This window comes from Mandrillus leucophaeus, unplaced genomic scaffold (genome assembly GCF_000951045.1).
Source record: "Mandrillus leucophaeus isolate KB7577 unplaced genomic scaffold, Mleu.le_1.0 Scaffold135, whole genome shotgun sequence".
NCBI lineage: Eukaryota > Metazoa > Chordata > Mammalia > Primates > Cercopithecidae > Mandrillus > Mandrillus leucophaeus.
Genome location: NW_012101310.1, coordinates 2,209,142 through 2,227,040, shown reverse-complemented (window position 1 = coordinate 2,227,040; position 17,899 = coordinate 2,209,142). Strand labels below are relative to the sequence as shown.

General features: G+C 39.2%; 1 protein-coding gene across 1 annotated transcript in view; it reads left to right on the top strand.

The window, feature by feature from the left end:
• The window catches only part of MYH1 (myosin, heavy chain 1, skeletal muscle, adult), a 26,516-nt gene extending 10,834 nt beyond the window's left edge, over positions 1–15,682 (top strand). Inside the window, exons 17-40 of the mRNA XM_011973169.1 lie at positions 193–260; positions 2,032–2,119; positions 2,202–2,319; positions 2,620–2,743; positions 2,832–2,968; positions 3,068–3,323; positions 4,913–5,155; positions 5,247–5,423; positions 6,216–6,361; positions 6,444–6,534; positions 6,629–7,018; positions 7,363–7,489; positions 9,103–9,221; positions 9,382–9,578; positions 10,301–10,484; positions 10,766–10,931; positions 11,025–11,149; positions 11,668–11,976; positions 12,064–12,267; positions 12,601–12,726; positions 12,817–12,987; positions 13,245–13,349; positions 13,469–13,564; positions 15,422–15,682. Of these exons, the coding sequence (XP_011828559.1) occupies positions 193–260; positions 2,032–2,119; positions 2,202–2,319; positions 2,620–2,743; positions 2,832–2,968; positions 3,068–3,323; positions 4,913–5,155; positions 5,247–5,423; positions 6,216–6,361; positions 6,444–6,534; positions 6,629–7,018; positions 7,363–7,489; positions 9,103–9,221; positions 9,382–9,578; positions 10,301–10,484; positions 10,766–10,931; positions 11,025–11,149; positions 11,668–11,976; positions 12,064–12,267; positions 12,601–12,726; positions 12,817–12,987; positions 13,245–13,349; positions 13,469–13,564; positions 15,422–15,574 (3,920 nt within the window). The 3' untranslated portion in view covers positions 15,575–15,682. The remainder of the gene's footprint in view (positions 1–192; positions 261–2,031; positions 2,120–2,201; positions 2,320–2,619; positions 2,744–2,831; positions 2,969–3,067; positions 3,324–4,912; positions 5,156–5,246; positions 5,424–6,215; positions 6,362–6,443; positions 6,535–6,628; positions 7,019–7,362; positions 7,490–9,102; positions 9,222–9,381; positions 9,579–10,300; positions 10,485–10,765; positions 10,932–11,024; positions 11,150–11,667; positions 11,977–12,063; positions 12,268–12,600; positions 12,727–12,816; positions 12,988–13,244; positions 13,350–13,468; positions 13,565–15,421) is intronic.
• Positions 15,683–17,899: the final 2,217 nt, after the last annotated feature.

Here is a 17,899-nt window from a genome sequence, read left to right as displayed (position 1 = left end):
TAATCCCAGCTACTCAGGAGGCTGAGGCAGGAGAATCACCTGAACCCGGGAGGTGGAGGTTGCAGTGAGCCGAGATCACACCACTGCACTCCAGTGTCTCAGGGAAAAAAAAAAAAAAAAAGACAAAACAAACAACAAAAACCATAACCAGAGAAAGGCGGTCCTATGATTGCTTCTTTTTTTTCCCCTTAGAGGCTGGTGGAAAGAAAGGTGGTAAGAAGAAGGGTTCTTCTTTCCAGACCGTGTCTGCTCTCTTCAGGGTACAAACTTCATTTTCTCTGTCTAATTAGATTTAGGATATTAAATGTACTCTGTGGTGTGGGGGAAAAACTAATCTTTCAAGGATTCTAGAACTGGATGTGACTCAATGAGATAGTTCAGCTGGTAGTGGTAAAACTGAGTTTTAGGGAGCTTGGGGATAGTTTGGAAGACACACCTCACTATTCAGAAGACACAGGAGTCAGGGGAGATGAAAGTGAATTGCAGAAGTCAGTATCAGACAGCAAAATTCAATTCTGGGGCCTGAGAATGAGGTCATTTAACACTTAAAAGACTCCACTGGGATAGGATTAAGTAAAGCTGAGATTTGCTTGAGGCTTTGGGAGCCTCCAAGTGATTTAGGTGCTTAAAGATATATTGGTATAGAACAGAAATGAGTAGATTTTGAAAGCTAAAGATAGAACAGTGGTAGGAATTGGAGCCCCCGTCAAAAGAAGGAAATAAGAAACCAGATGTGATTAAAAAAATAGCACTTGAAAAAAAAATACGGCCAAGTACAGTTGCTCATGCCTGTAATCCCAGCAATTTCAGAAGCCAAGGCAGGCAGATCACTTGAGGCCAGGAGTTTGAGACTAGCCTGGCCAACATGATGAAACCCCGTCTCTACTACAAATACAAAAATTAGCCGGGCATGGTGGTGCACGCCTGTAATCCCAGCTACTTAGGGGGCTGAGGCATGAGAATCGCTTGAACCCAGGAGACGGAGGATGCAGTGAGTTGAGATCATGTCACTGCACTCTAGCCTGGGCGACAAAGCAATACTCCATCTCAAGGAAAAAAGGGAAAGTCTATTTTTCTTTTGGCAATCCCATTTCTGATTCCATCTCTAATAACTGATGCTGTAGATATTTGGAAAAACCAGGATTTCCAAAAGATGGAAAACTTTACATGCTTGGTAACATGGCTGTCAGTTTTCTACCAATTCCCAGAATAGGCATTAATAAAGGCCACTTTCTGTGGAATAAGCAGAAGGACACAGCTCTGTATCTATGGCAAAGAATAAGCATGTGATAGACACACAGATACAAGTGAAAGTCAGGTAAAGAAAGAAGTCAGTGTGACCGGGCGCCATGGCTCATGCCTGTAATCCCAGCACTTTCGGAGGCTGAGGCGGGTGGATCACTTGAGGTCAGGAGTTCCAGACCAGCCTGGCCAACATGGTGAAACCCCATCTCTACCAAAAATACAAAAATTAGCTGGGGGTGGTGGCGTGTGCCTGTAATCCCAGCTACTCAGGAGGCTGAGGCAGGAGAATTGCTTGAACCCGAGAGGCAGAGGTTGCAGTGAGTCAAGATTGCACCACTGTACTCCAGCCTGGGCAACAGAGCAAGACTCTGTCTCAGAAGAAAAAAAAAAAAGAAGAAGAAAAGAAAAAGAAAAAAGTGGGAGAATGAGAGGAAGGCATTGATTAGTAGTAAAATCAGACCATGTATCTAGGCAAAAAGAGAATGGGTAGAGTATTTCCATGTATTTAGAGTGTCATAGTGAATTTAAAACATATACTAGGAAATTCAACAGCAGTGAACAGTCACTTCAACAGCTAGTAGAAATCTATGTTTCTAATGAACACCAACAGAAAATAGGAGGACATATTGGGAATGTGGAAATTCCAGAGATAACTCTTTGAAAATTTTCATCTGGATACTATTCATAAGAATTAAACCAGTGTCATAGATCACAGTGATTATGTCTATAAATATGAATGTAGAAAAGAGTACACTTTTAAAAATGTAAACTCACATGGTTCCACAGGAGAATTTGAATAAGCTGATGACCAACTTGAGGAGCACTCACCCCCACTTTGTGCGGTGCATCATCCCCAATGAAACTAAAACTCCTGGTAAGACATTTCTGATATCCAGACAAGCTCCAGCGTGTGTGCAATAGACCAGGACGTATGGCATGTGGATTCATTCTTTTAGGTGCCATGGAGCATGAGCTTGTCCTGCACCAGCTGAGGTGTAACGGGGTGCTGGAAGGCATCCGCATCTGTAGGAAAGGATTCCCAAGCAGAATCCTTTATGCAGACTTCAAACAGAGGTCAGACATTTTTGCTGTATATTATTTTAAGGTTTTTATTACTTCTTTAACATTTTTCAATGAAAGAACCCTTTATACCTCCTCTTAAAATTGAAGAGAAGATAAACTCACTTAACAAACTTCATATTGACATAAGAAAAATCTGAAGTCTTTTGAATATACAGAGGATAGATAAAGGGGTAGATATGAGTTCTTGTTTATTTCAGATTACCCAGTGGCTATGTTGTTTCTATAGCCAGACAGGAAGGTTTCTTGTCTGTGACAACAGCCATATCTTTTTTTTTTGCCTGGCTTAAACAGATACAAGGTATTAAATGCAAGTGCTATCCCTGAAGGACAATTCATCGATAGCAAGAAGGCTTCTGAGAAGCTCCTTGGGTCCATTGATGTTGACCACACCCAGTATAAATTTGGGCACACCAAGGTAATATTCTGTAAATCCTACCTGATGTTATTCCTGTCCCTTTGAATTTTATGTAAATTTTCTGATCTGAAATTCTTCCCACACATAGGTCTTTTTCAAAGCTGGTCTTCTGGGGCTCCTAGAGGAGATGCGAGATGAGAAGCTGGCCCAGCTGATTACCCGAACCCAGGCCATGTGTAGAGGGTTCTTGGCAAGAGTGGAGTACCAGAAAATGGTGGAAAGAAGGTATTAAGTAAAGAATTCTTTACTTAACCTCATCATCCTAGGCCTTTTAATTCTGCTTCTTATTATAATCTGATTGGAACATTTCTGTTCCTATGACAGAGAGTCCATCTTCTGCATCCAGTACAATGTCCGTGCCTTCATGAATGTGAAGCACTGGCCCTGGATGAAGCTGTATTTCAAGATCAAACCCCTCCTTAAGAGTGCAGAGACAGAGAAGGAGATGGCCAACATGAAGGAAGAATTTGAGAAAACGAAAGAAAGCCTTGCAAAAGCTGAGGCCAAAAGAAAAGAGCTGGAAGAAAAAATGGTTGCTCTGATGCAAGAAAAAAATGACTTGCAACTCCAAGTTCAAGCTGTGAGTATCCAGAAGTCATTTCCTGCAATCTGATGCTAAAACTTCAGCTCAGTGGTCACTAAGGAGAGGTCTAGATTCCACTAAATAAGGGACAGGTTATGAATCTTTAATAATCCACAACTCCTTAGAATGTTCTATGAAATTCCATACACAATATTACTAAAAATCACTGCGGCAGGATTCTTTGCTGTCAAGAAGGGAAAAATAAAAGCATTTTTCCTTCCCCTTTGTTGTTTTCCATAGCAGAATGTGAACAGGAAATAAAGTGAGCTTTGTTCCCTAAATTCTCCCTACTGAAAAATGCAAGTAAGAGCTGTGAAAAAGAAAAATATTGTCAGTGAAGAGGAAGGAGATTTTTATGAAAACGCATTAACTTGAAATCAATATTCTGAATTTTGTATCTACAATCCCGGAGCAACTTTCTGCTCAACTTTATTTTTAGAAACTTTTTAGTACCTGAAAGAGTAAGATTATGGCAAGAATAATGGCAATGCTTTCTGGTAAGGATAATGGCAATGTCTTCCATAGATAATGCCTATTTTTATGCAAAGTATGAGAGATAGGGTTGCTATTCTCATTCTAATGTCCCAGTAACTATCCAGAGGCTTGGGGAGAAATACTTGCTCAAGAGCCACTACCTAACCCATTTTTGTAACCCAAATAACAAGACAGTTCAATTGCTGCCCCCAAAACCAACAGCAGAAACATTAAAAGTTACCCTCCCAGTTCTCTGAATTCAGAAAGGGAATGGACTAGTCCCATTGCGCCTACAAGTTTGGGACACATATTTAGAAAATCTAAAGAATGATGAATTGCGAATACCTAGGTTGGCACTGTGACTTTCCTGTACTTTGTACAGATCGGGGTTTTCCACACTGAGGAGTGGTTCATCATGCCTTCAAGAAACAGGAGATAATCTATCCAAGAATACTCCTCTCCTTTGAGGATAGTATTATATAGCCTCTGTTTAACAATATTCTATCAACTATCCACTAATAAATACTGGGTGAAGTTCCAGACAGGGATGTAAGTTTGAATGAGAGACATGGTCCGTCCCTCACAGTTTATCCCAACTCTATTTCTTCTCATGAGAAATATGCTTGCTACTTCTCTAAGCATCACCTTGAACATGTTCCATTCCCTTTGGTGCTTCCAGGTGTTCCTTTAGTTCCAAGCTACTCTGTCACTGGATGACACTTCTTCCTTTTAAGGCACTTTTCTGATAGTACCCCTCTCTCCTAGCAACCTGCTAGAAACCCAATCCTTCTGTCTATTGGTTTTTCATATATTGAATGCTCCTGAAAATAAATATTAAAAAAAGAAAATTGGCTGACCTGAAATTATATAGCAACACATTATATATGTTATAGCAAATATAATTGTAACATAATTTCACCAGGAACCATGACTTAAGTTCCTTTTTTTATCCAGACTCATAAGTGCCCAATAACTATTTGCTGAATGGTAGAAAGCTAATAAAAATTAACCTGAAGCCTTAAAACAATTCACTTGTTTGGTTTCAAAATATTAATAAAATCTGAAAATGTCTAGGAAACTAAAATTTATAAGTATCTATTGCCTCTTCTCAGGAAGCTGACAGCTTGGCTGATGCAGAGGAAAGGTGTGACCAGCTGATCAAAACCAAAATCCAGCTAGAGGCCAAAATCAAAGAGGTGACAGAGAGAGCTGAGGATGAGGAAGAGATCAATGCTGAGCTGACAGCCAAGAAGAGAAAACTGGAGGATGAATGTTCAGAACTCAAGAAAGACATTGATGACCTTGAGCTGACACTGGCCAAGGTTGAGAAGGAGAAACATGCCACAGAGAACAAGGTATCAATCATATTCTACAATACTGTATAGAGGTTCTGCCACCCAACTAAGCTGCTTTAGAACAACTAAGCTGCTTTCTTCACCTTTGTAGGTGAAAAACCTCACAGAAGAGATGGCAGGTCTGGACGAAACCATCGCTAAGCTGACCAAGGAGAAGAAGGCTCTCCAGGAGGCCCACCAGCAGACCCTGGATGACCTGCAGGCAGAGGAGGACAAAGTCAACACCCTGACCAAAGCTAAAATCAAACTTGAACAACAAGTGGATGACGTAAGCTTAACATTATATAAAAATGATTTTTAAAAACTTTTGTAACAAACTAAGTAAGCGTGAGTTTGTGTTTTTATGATGTAGTGAGTATTTATCAAGTACCTCCTATGAATGAGGAATATGGAATACCATCCCTATTACAAGGACTAAGATGTACACACAAGAAAGTTGTTAAAATCAATAAAGAAAGTTAATTGTGAATAATAGACAATATGGGTAAAAGAATTGAGGGAAAGGAAGCTTAACGTGTTCACAAAGAAAAGCTATATAAGCAAAGCAGGTCTTTAGCTGGGCTTGAAAGACAAGTGGCTATGTGCAGTTACAGAAGAGGGTGGGTGTTTTAAGCAGGCAGCATAGCAACAGCAAAGAAGTTGTAATGATCAATAAGGTTTTCTCTCACAGAAACAAAGGACACTCAGAATTAGGAATGTGGAAGATGAAGAACCCACTGAAAATGCCTGAGTAAGGGAGACATTAAAAAAGTCATGGTTTGGAAGTATTAGCATGGTGTCCATCCCAGCTGGAAAAGTATTGGATTCTAGTGGGGAGATGCAGAAAGCATAATGTCTCACTAGTAACTTATTTTAACAATGTGACAAAGAGGCACATTTTACCTTTTAAACGATGACTCTTTCGACTAGGTAAATACCAAGAAGAATGGAATCAATGGGACAAATCTGCCTAATTCATAGAAAAAATAGTTCGCTGAATAGATATAATGCTGAAAAATTTAATCTGGGACAAAAGGTGGTACCCTTCTGAGAACCATATTCATGGATTATTAACTTTTAGCTTGAAGGATCTTTGGAACAAGAAAAGAAAATCCGGATGGATCTAGAAAGAGCAAAGAGAAAACTAGAGGGAGACCTAAAATTGGCTCAAGAATCCACAATGGATATAGAAAATGACAAACAACAACTTGATGAGAAGCTTAAAAAGTAAGCAGTTTCAGGACAAGAGTTTTGTGGGGGAAATTACTCTTAATATTTCTGAGACTGACATAAAGTGCTTTTCTAATAGGAAAGAGTTTGAAATGAGCAGTCTGCAAAGCAAGATTGAAGATGAACAAGCCCTTGGTATGCAGCTGCAGAAGAAAATCAAGGAGTTACAAGTACGTTAAATGATTTTCACCAGGCTAATTCAACATCAAAAAGTTACTGACACCAAGAAGTTGAGTTTATATTAATATTTTTCACCATTTCCAGGCCCGTATTGAGGAACTGGAGGAGGAAATCGAGGCAGAGAGGGCCTCCCGGGCCAAAGCAGAGAAGCAGCGCTCTGACCTCTCCCGGGAACTGGAGGAGATCAGTGAGAGGCTGGAAGAAGCCGGTGGGGCCACTTCAGCCCAGATTGAGATGAACAAGAAGCGGGAGGCTGAGTTCCAGAAAATGCGCAGGGACCTGGAGGAGGCCACCCTGCAGCATGAAGCCACAGCGGCCACCCTGAGGAAGAAGCACGCAGACAGTGTGGCCGAGCTTGGGGAGCAGATTGACAACCTGCAGCGGGTGAAGCAGAAGCTGGAGAAGGAGAAGAGTGAGATGAAGATGGAGATTGATGACCTTGCTGGTAACATGGAGACCGTCTCCAAAGCCAAGGTACAATCAATACTTCACATGCATTATTTGTTTTTTTTGTTTTTCCCTTTAGCACAAATATGATTTGTACCTCAAAAACATCTCATGAACTAAATCAGGTGCCCTTTTATTCATATCACGGATAGTACAATTTAGTAAAGTAGTTAGATTAGCAATTCAGTGGCAGTATGCTTGGACTATGTATTAGTCTTTCCATCACAATCTAAGACCTTTGCTAGTTTTGTTTGTAAAGATAGTTTCTTCTCAAAATAAATGAGTACTGCAGCTTCTATGGGTTAGATTACTGAAACTTTCTTTGGTCCAACTACTGACTTGAGATGCCTTGTACCACTTTTTGAATGCAGGGAAACCTTGAAAAGATGTGCCGCGCTCTAGAAGATCAACTGAGTGAAATTAAGACCAAGGAAGAGGAGCAGCAGCGGCTGATCAATGACCTCACAGCGCAGAGAGCGCGCCTGCAGGCAGAATCAGGTGGGCCATTTACCAGTACTGACTTTGAATGACGAATTCACCCTGCATGTGCGATCTGCTGAGAAACTCTGCATTTAGTTACTTGAGGTCATACACTACCTCCCTGGGAGATCCCCACTAATATGAAAACATTATTGACCACCGGCATGAGGTTGCTTTCTTTCATATATATGAGAGAAATATATGTGTATATATATGAAAGATATATATATACACACATATATCTATAGAGAGAGAGAGAAATAGAATCAGGCCCTTTTAGTTTTGAAGACTTTAAGGAAGATTTGGCTTTAATCAGAAAGTTATCAAAAACAAAGTGTATCCTTACAGTACCTCTTTTCACTTTTCAAAATGCTGTCGCAAGCTATGTGTTACTTTATTTTCCTCATTAGTCTGTGTAATACTATCCCCATTTTAAAGACAGCGGATTATGGTAGTGATGAAGCGACTTGTCCAAGAATGTTTACTCCAGTCTTTTTCCTGAAGTCTTGCCAATTACTGGTAACTAACATGGTTAAGTAGGGAAATATTCAAGACCACAACCCAACTGAGAAGTATTCAAGATTTGTAGATTTTTGATTAGAGAAATTGGAAAGTTTCTGCATTTATTCCTCCTCCTACTGACCTGTCCAACTTTCTACCAAAGTTCTATCTCCCCAAGTACAGATAACAAGATGGAAATTGTTTTATGGGTAATTTAGGCTATTAAAGTAACAGGCAGGTTAAAGTGTTGGAAAATCACTCTACATCTTTGGTATTCAAGTACGTTCTTTCTATAACAAAGTTCAGAATACGTTTTTTTTATTTTTGTTAAAAGGTGGTCAGTACACTTCATGAAAAAGAAAAACTATATCCTCAAGGAGTCAAAATGTTCCTTGTAGTTTCTCTTCCTCAATACATGTTTATTCCTCCTAACTCAGTGGTGTTTAAAAAAAAAAAGATAATTCTTATTAAATGCCAAAGAGATAAAGTTCAAAATAACTAGTTTAAAAATTGTGTGGAAAAGTTTTTCTACCTTTCTAACATAATGTAGTGTATTTTCTGCATTATGGTGCTTAAAAAATTAAAGACATGTGTAAATGCCATTTTATCCAGAAACCAATTCATTCTGGGGATGGGAGACCACTTAATCATTTCTTAATATAAAAATCCTTCCAGAATTTCTTTTGACTATCACTTCTACTTACAGAAGAAATTGCCCAAAGTCTCTTATTTTCCACAGTATAAATCCTTTGTTTCAACCAACTTTCAATGGAAGGCAAATTAGTCAACATTATTGCCTTACATAAAATAAAAAGTACTGGAATATTTTGTTGGCTTGATTTACACTTTTTTCACGTTTCTTCGTCAATTCTGACTATGATCAAATAATCATAAATATCTCTTGAAATCTTTTGTGCCGTACACAAACATGTAATCTGCCTCAAATTTCTCCATGCTTCTAATTTTTACATGGATTTGCTTATCAGGGTTAAAGCGGATGTTGGTGGTTTGTTGTCACCCATGCCCTCCATTGAGTTTCAGACTTGGCTCCCTTTCCCTGCTCAAGTTTTTATTTTAGAGTTTTAATTTCCAAAGTAAGGTTGAGTTTTCCGGACCTGGGTCTTTTATAGGTGAATTTTCACGCCAGCTAGATGAAAAGGATTCATTAGTTTCCCAGCTCTCGAGGGGCAAACAAGCTTTTACACAACAGATTGAGGAACTGAAAAGGCAACTTGAAGAGGAGATAAAGGTAAGTTCCACTTGTTGTTGTCGTTCTTGTCATTATTGTTCTTGTAGTTGTTTGTTTTTCACTTACTTTTACAGACTTTCTTCTGGTGGCCTATAGGAGATCAGGAATCAAACATCACTTTAAATATATAAAATTAAGTCACCAACCTCTATGTTCTCAGGCCAAGAGTGCCCTGGCACACGCCCTGCAGTCCTCCCGCCACGACTGTGACCTGCTGCGGGAACAGTATGAGGAGGAGCAGGAAGCCAAGGCTGAGCTGCAGAGGGGAATGTCCAAGGCCAACAGTGAGGTTGCCCAGTGGAGGACCAAATACGAGACAGACGCCATCCAGCGCACAGAGGAGCTGGAGGAGGCCAAGTATGTTCCAGACTTAGTTAAAATGGAACTATAAGGGCAAACAGTTTCCTTGCTCCCAAAACATATGAAAAACTAGGGAAAAAACATTCTGGGACCATATACAGCCTTGTTGTTGGAATTAATGTTTTGGTAGATGCCTTAGAAGAGATTCTGAGAGGAGTTCTCAATGCAAAATTTATATCGATGTGGGAAGGCTTCTTTATTATTTACGGATTAATTAAAAGCTAGCACAAATAAGGGACATAATTAGACAGACAAAATCAAATATATTTCATTTGAATTCAATGTATCCAACATTTGAGCCCTTAATATGTTGGACAGCCTACAAGAATACAAAGATCAGTACGGTACAGACTCTCCCTCTGGGGATTAAAATTATATGGAGACACAGACATACAAAGCAGTAATTCAAGGTAGATATTAATATTCGACAGAAGAGGAATAAGACAGCTACCTGGAAGGGTAAAATGTTAGCTCATGCTTGTCATGGATGGCCTTAAAGCCACTCTATGAAGTATGGCAATACCAAAATTAGAGTTGTTTTCAGTATTTGGTGGTAGGATAATGGGAATGCGTTAATATAGAACTGGACCTACAAAACAAGCTTGAGAAGCAAAGTATTAAAGAAGTCTGATTGTGGAATTCACTCTCTTGTACTCACTTTGAAACACCCAATTCAGTTGACAGCCATTCACTTTTATTGTCCATATTTCACTTTTTAGGAAGAAGCTGGCTCAGCGTCTGCAGGATGCTGAGGAACATGTAGAAGCTGTGAATGCCAAATGTGCTTCCCTTGAGAAGACGAAGCAGAGGCTCCAGAATGAAGTTGAGGACCTCATGATTGATGTTGAGAGGACAAATGCTGCCTGTGCCGCCCTGGACAAAAAGCAAAGGAACTTCGATAAGGTATTTTCTCCAGTTTTTGCTTCAACTTTCAACATAGAATTAACAATAGCCTACTGCCTTCAGTGTGCCCAATTCAAACCATCTGAGGGCTGTCCTCAGTGGCTCTCGACCCATCAGCAGCTGTCTGTGGAGAGGGGAGGTGCTGCTGTGGTTTCTATTCTTCTCACTTGTAATTTTTTTTTTCAGTCCCAGAACACCTCAACTCAGAGTTGCTAGAATAGATGGTTTTTATCTCATCAAATTTTCTCCACTAAATTTCTTGTCCATTCCTTGACCTTCAGATCCTGGCAGAATGGAAACAGAAGTGTGAAGAAACTCATGCTGAACTTGAAGCTTCTCAAAAGGAGTCCCGCTCCCTCAGCACAGAACTATTCAAGATTAAGAATGCTTATGAGGAATCCTTAGACCAACTTGAAACCTTGAAGCGGGAAAACAAGAATTTGCAACGTGAGCACATTTTACCTTTTCTTTAACAATAAAAGATTTGAAAGACTCTTTTCCATCGATGAACAAATTTCTATATTTTTTGTTCACCAATAGAGGAGATTTCTGATCTCACCGAACAGATTGCAGAAGGAGGAAAGCGTATCCATGAACTGGAAAAAGTAAAGAAGCAAGTTGAGCAAGAAAAGTCTGAACTTCAGGCTGCTTTAGAGGAGGCAGAGGTAAGCATTTTATTGCATACTCTAAAACAATTACAAGAGGAATTGGGCTCTATTAAATGCAAGGAATGGTGAATCAAGAGAAACGAAAAATATTTTTTGCTCCATGTACTAGGGATGAGAATGGAGAACTGACCATGCATACAACCAACATAACCATATGTCAAGAACTGTGCTAGACACTGAACAAACAAAGATGAATCAGTTAAAGGCCCTGTTTCCAAGGACACAACTTACCTAGGGAGATAGAAGCATATAAAACCAATAATAACGTTCAATAATTTGTAGAAATTTCTATAATAAAATAAAAATGTATGATGGCAGCACAAAGGCAGAAACTGTGTGTGTGTTAGAGAATAGTAAAAAAATGCAAGGGCATGAAAATGACACTCTTGCTTAAATCTTACGACTATTTAGAAATCTATTTATAAATAAGGTTTCATGAAGGATAAATCATTCTTATCTCTAGAATACTACACACTTCCATTACCCTACTAATGTCACCTCTTGCTGTCATTAAGGCATCTCTTGAACATGAAGAGGGAAAGATCCTGCGCATCCAGCTTGAGTTGAACCAAGTCAAGTCTGAGATCGATAGGAAAATTGCTGAAAAAGATGAGGAAATTGACCAGCTGAAGAGAAACCACATTAGAATCGTGGAGTCCATGCAGAGCACGCTGGATGCTGAGATCAGGAGCAGGAATGATGCCATCAGGCTCAAGAAGAAGATGGAGGGAGACCTCAATGAAATGGAAATCCAGCTGAACCATGCCAACCGCATGGCTGCCGAGGCTCTGAGGAACTACAGGAACACCCAAGGCATCCTCAAGGTAAATATGTCTAAGAGATGGTCCCAGGACAATTGGGGTGCCTACAACCCCGAATACATGGTGTTTCAATGACGGTTTGTTTCACAGGATACCCAGCTCCACCTGGATGACGCTCTCCGGACCCAGGAGGACCTGAAGGAGCAGCTGGCCATGGTGGAGCGCAGAGCCAACTTGCTGCAGGCTGAGATCGAGGAGCTGCGGGCCACTCTGGAGCAGACAGAGAGGAGCAGGAAAATCGCAGAACAGGAGCTCCTGGATGCCAGTGAGCGTGTTCAGCTCCTGCACACCCAGGTGCATGTAATAACAGAATAGTAAAAAATATAAGGGTATGAAAATGACATTCTTGCTGAAATCTTGGTACTATTAAGAAATCTATTTATAAGACCTCACAAGGGATAAAGTTTAAAATATTTTACTTTTTGATTATCTATATTTTTGTTTATCTGAACTATAACATCCATAGTTGATTGTCTTTTAGACATATGTCAACTTAGATAATTTATGAAACAAGGAGGAATATTAATGAATTCATTTAGTTAATTAGTTTATGGGTTCATTAGAATATCAGGCTTCCTAATTTTTCTCTCATGTGCCTAATATTTCTAAATTTCACATTTTAAACAGAACACCAGCCTGATCAACACCAAGAAGAAGCTGGAGACAGACATTTCCCAAATCCAGGGAGAGATGGAAGACATTGTCCAGGAAGCCCGCAATGCAGAAGAGAAGGCCAAGAAGGCCATCACTGATGTGAGTGAAGGGTAACACAGTGGTGGTCAAACTTGAATCTTAATTTGCTGTCTTAGCTGTCTTAACCCATTCTGTTTTACTGCTAATTAGGCTGCCATGATGGCTGAGGAGCTGAAGAAGGAGCAGGACACCAGTGCCCATCTGGAGCGGATGAAGAAGAACCTGGAACAGACAGTGAAGGACCTGCAGCACCGTCTGGATGAGGCTGAGCAGCTGGCCCTGAAGGGCGGGAAGAAGCAGATCCAGAAACTGGAGGCCAGGGTGGGTCTCCTAATCAGCGTGTATTCCTATCTCATTCCAATCCAACGCATGATTCTGAATACCTAGCACTACTAGATGATGTGGGGCATACCTAGATGAGGGAGAGCTATTCCGTCATGCCCAAAAGCTTATAATAAGGAAAACTGAACTAGGGCATTAAAAGCTACATACAAAGCAGAGTAAAAGAAGTATGTGTGTCATATGAAGAAGTAAAAATTCGTCAAGTGAATGTCCTTAAAATGTCCATCTTCTTGTAGGTTCGTGAACTTGAAGGTGAAGTTGAAAGTGAACAGAAGCGCAATGTTGAAGCCGTCAAGGGTCTACGCAAACATGAGAGAAAAGTGAAGGAACTCAGTTACCAAGTAAGGAAAATGGCCTGTCTAGGTTTTCACTTTAGTCTACATGGGATTAAAAGCCGTATGTATGACAAAATGTGATATTTGTACTTTCAAGAAACTTACTCCTGGTAATATTATTTCAGACTGAGGAAGACCGCAAGAATATTCTCAGGCTCCAGGACCTGGTGGACAAACTGCAAGCAAAGGTGAAAGCCTACAAGAGACAAGCTGAGGAAGCGGTGAGTTCACAACCCCTTGGGGTGATTTTTCTCAGACATGACCAGGCCAGTTTAGTTAAAGCAACAAAAGAAAAGATGAGTAAATTGAGGAAGGATCAAAGGAAAACAAATGACTACATGGAGGTCCAAAGCTAAGGTAAAACCAACCGCCTGACAAGCCAGGAGAAGATGTTCTAGAGATGGGGAAGAGCAAAGGCAAAGCTTTTGAGTGGAAAAGAGTCTGGCTCAAGAAGCAGACAAAAAAAAGGAGGCAAATACCACAGCTGGGGCTGGAAAGCCAGGCAGGAGGCAGCTCATAGGGTCTTCCAGGCCATGGTAAGAAGTCTGGATTTTATTCTCAGTACAGTAAGGTACTGGGAAGCCAGGGAGGGTTTTAATGTGGGTCAGTCATTACCTGATCTATATTTTTTAAAGAGAGTATTCGGGCTACTATGTAAAGAATGGGTTATTGGGTAACACAAGTGGGTGCAGAGAGACATGTTAGGAAGCTTTTCGGGTTAGTTCTGTGGCTTGGAAAAGAAAGTGGAACAGAGAGAAGTGGAGAGATTCAGGACATATTTTGGAGGTAGAAACTACAAGATTGCTAGTAGGTTGCACTTGGGAGATGAAAGAAGGCAATTAAGAGTAATTTATCAAGTTTATGATTTGAGTAATGAAGTGGATGATGTAACACTTAAGTGGGGAACAAAGGGAAGAACAGATTTGCAGGGCAAGAGGGAAACAGGAATTCTGTTTTAGATACATAATACCATATATACACAAGTGAACATGTCAAGTAAATCATTAAATATAAGATTCTGAAACTCAGAAGGTCTTGGTTATGTTCAAATCAGTAGATTCTTAACACTCCACTTTATCTCATTTCCCTATCCCATGATTCATCTGGACTAATAATCAAATAGTATCAATTTCCTACATATAAATATGCATAGTTATATATCACAAATGAGTTCCTCTGTTCATTGAGGGATTTTATTTTACCCCTGACATCTAAGGTAAGAGAGAGAGAAAGATGGGGATGGAGGGGAATGAGGGAGGGAGAGAAAACAAACACATGTGTGTATGCGGACACACATGCACGCGTGCGCACACACACATACACACAACTGTCCATACCTTGGACAAATTGCTTAATCTTTCTTCAGTTCCTGCTTTCCTCATCTGTAAGAGGAAAAGCTGAGGTTTTTTCTCAAGCTATACTATTTAATGATTCTAAGCTTTATGTCTGTTCTAAATTTGAATGCCACATTTTAGAGGTTCTCACTGAGACTTTTAAATAAGAATGATTACCAGAGACTACACTAGAACTGACCTGTTCAAATTCTCTGCTATATATTTGAGTATAATCAGAGACAGCTCAGACTATTTTAAGAAACAAACTTCTTGCTTAGTTTCTAAACTTAAGCGGCAATAATTTATATTCACATGGCAATAACTTATATTCAAGCCTAATGGTTTGGTTTGGTATAGATTGCATACTTGCATTCTTAAAAGGTTTGGTTGCATACTTGCATTCTTAAAAGGTTTGGTTCCATTCTCAGGATTCTGAAAAACAACACAACACAAAACGAAACAAAAAAAAAAACAAAGCTGGACACCTGGGATATTTAGTAGTAGCTCCAGGATGTTTTGCTGTTCTAAAAGTTCAGATACAAATGTCACCTGTCCTTCCTTGTTATCCACGAGTTCAAGAAGCTAATGCAAAAAAATAAAAATACAAATTCAAGAGCACTTCTCTAGGTTTCTTAAAAGATCTGCTAGAGTGATTCATTTTTAAGTAAAAAGGAAAGTCAAGAGCCATTGAATTTCTGAAAAATTCTGAACTTTTCTTCCTCATAAATGGATTTCCATTCACAGGAGGAACAATCCAATGTCAACCTCTCCAAATTCCGCAAGATCCAGCACGAGCTGGAGGAGGCCGAGGAACGGGCTGACATTGCTGAGTCCCAGGTCAACAAGCTCCGGGTGAAGAGCCGGGAGGTTCACACAAAAATCATAAGTGAAGAATAATTTATCCAACTGCTGAAAGGTGACCAAAGAAATGCACAAAATGTGAAAATCTTTGTCACTCCATTTTGTACTTATGACTTTTGGAGATAAAAAATTTATCTGCCAAAATCTTGTGAGTCTCTTTTTCCCCTCTATGGCAATTTGTCTTTAGAAGTACTGAGAAAAGAAAAACATCTCAACAGTTTGGTTACATTTTACAGAAAAGTGCTTAGTCACCAATATTAAGACATGATAGAGAGCAGCTAGGCCGACCCCGGTAAGTACCACTATATGCGTCCCTATGGGAAGTAGGTGAACCTAAAGGTATACCACAGGCACACAAAACATAGAATATTTGGTAAACCTTACTTGACAAAATATAGCTAGTTTCTGTCAATGAAATTATTGATTTTCTTCATAAAATGATACGAAATCCTTCATCCTAAGGCTGAGTAAAAATAAATTAAAACATGTTGTTTACATAAAATAAGAGAAAAATTTAAAAATTAGGTTTAAGTATTGTCAAAAATATTTAAAATGCAAACTCTTCACTATAACTATATGAACCATTAAATTGGGATTAGAATCCCTTGAGAGGGAAACATGTTCTGTAGGTTTTCTGGCTCTTTCTAAATATAAGAGATTTTAAGTTTTTTGTTTTCTACAGATGTTTAGTTTGCTTGATGGTGCCCCCTCCCTGGTTACCACAATCAAATGGTAACCAGGAGTTAAAAATTGTTAAGAAATATGTTTCTATTATGTCTTCTATCTCTTTGGATACTTCTGTATTTTACAAAGATTTCTTCCAGTATATTGATAGCAATAGGTCAGTTCATATGTTTTAAAGTCAGTACACTACTCTCATTACTTTAGATTTCTGTATTGTGTCTTTCTATAGTGCTATGACAATTGTTGTCATCATTGTTGTAACTGTGGTATTACTACCACAGGTTTACCTGTACTGAGGGTAGCATGGGCCTTCCACCTATGTCAATTTTTTATACAACATGAGCAAGTAAAATAGCAAGTATCTTGTCTATTAAAGATATAACAAAGGTCTTGTGAGAATAGTACCCAGTCTACTTAAAAGGAACAATATACAATTAAATGTTTCTAATCTTATGATCCAGTAGGTTAAAATATCCAATCATACATCTCTGGACCTCAGTTCCTGGGGAAGATTCTCTCTGGGTCATTATGCACCTCCACTTATTTTCTATTGATTATTGGAAACAACTCATTATTGTAATGCTATATCTTGGACTGGACTTTAAAATAATTTTAATAGATTTTAATATTCAGTTTTCTCCCAAAGTTTATATCGTAATATTCCAGTTATACATTTCCATTTCCTTTGGTTATTGACAATGAGAAAAATGGATAAATAAATGGGCATATGTTAAGCAAAGAGTCAGGAAAGGACAGAAGGACCTGATTATGGTAGCAAATCTTAGCTGTACCCTCACTTAATAATGACCCTCCTGGAAAACATGAGATCTCTTATGCTCTTTGGAATATTCCCCCCAATCCACTTCTTGGTTTAAATTGAAATCTGCCTCTCCCTGATAAAAATCCTTCCCTGTAAGTCTTCTTAAGAGGTGGCCATTATTCTCTCATGGTTCAAGAACTCCTTAGTCCTAAGCTAGAAATAATACCCCTCTCAATTCCCCTTGTTGCTTATCCTCCTATAGAAGACTCTTCCTTCTTTGAAGTTCATATTATTTAGCTATTCCACATAACCTACTGCAGTCATTTACTAACTCTTCATTCATCGAAGATTTTGGCACCTGCCTTTCCTTTCCACCCAATCCTTACCACATTCCTGGGAGATTTCAGTGTCCACATGGATGATTCATTGAATACACTGACTTCCACCTCAACTACCTTCTCTGCCACTACCCCTCCTCCATAGTCTCATCTCACTCTAGAAAGTATCACAAAACTGCCCAATCTCCATTCTCCAAACTAACTACATAAAGCATCTCCTTTCTGATTCTCTATCTTGCTTGTTGGACTATTCCCAACATAACAGTTCTTCAACCCCATTAGCACCTGAGTATTTGGTCTCTTTACTTCTCATCTAAATCAGCATCATTTTTATCTTTATTTCTCTTCCCATTTATGGAAAAATTCATAACCTATCTTTATAGCCATTCTCTTGAGAACTCCCTAATTTCTCTGCCATTCTGTACACCCTATTACATTTGAGTGGAAAGAACTAAACCTGAATAAATTCAGACACCAATGCAGGACTACACAGATAACAAAGGATCATGTAAACATGACACCACCAAATGAAACTAATAAAGCTCCAATAACCAACCCCAAAGAAATGAGATCTATAAA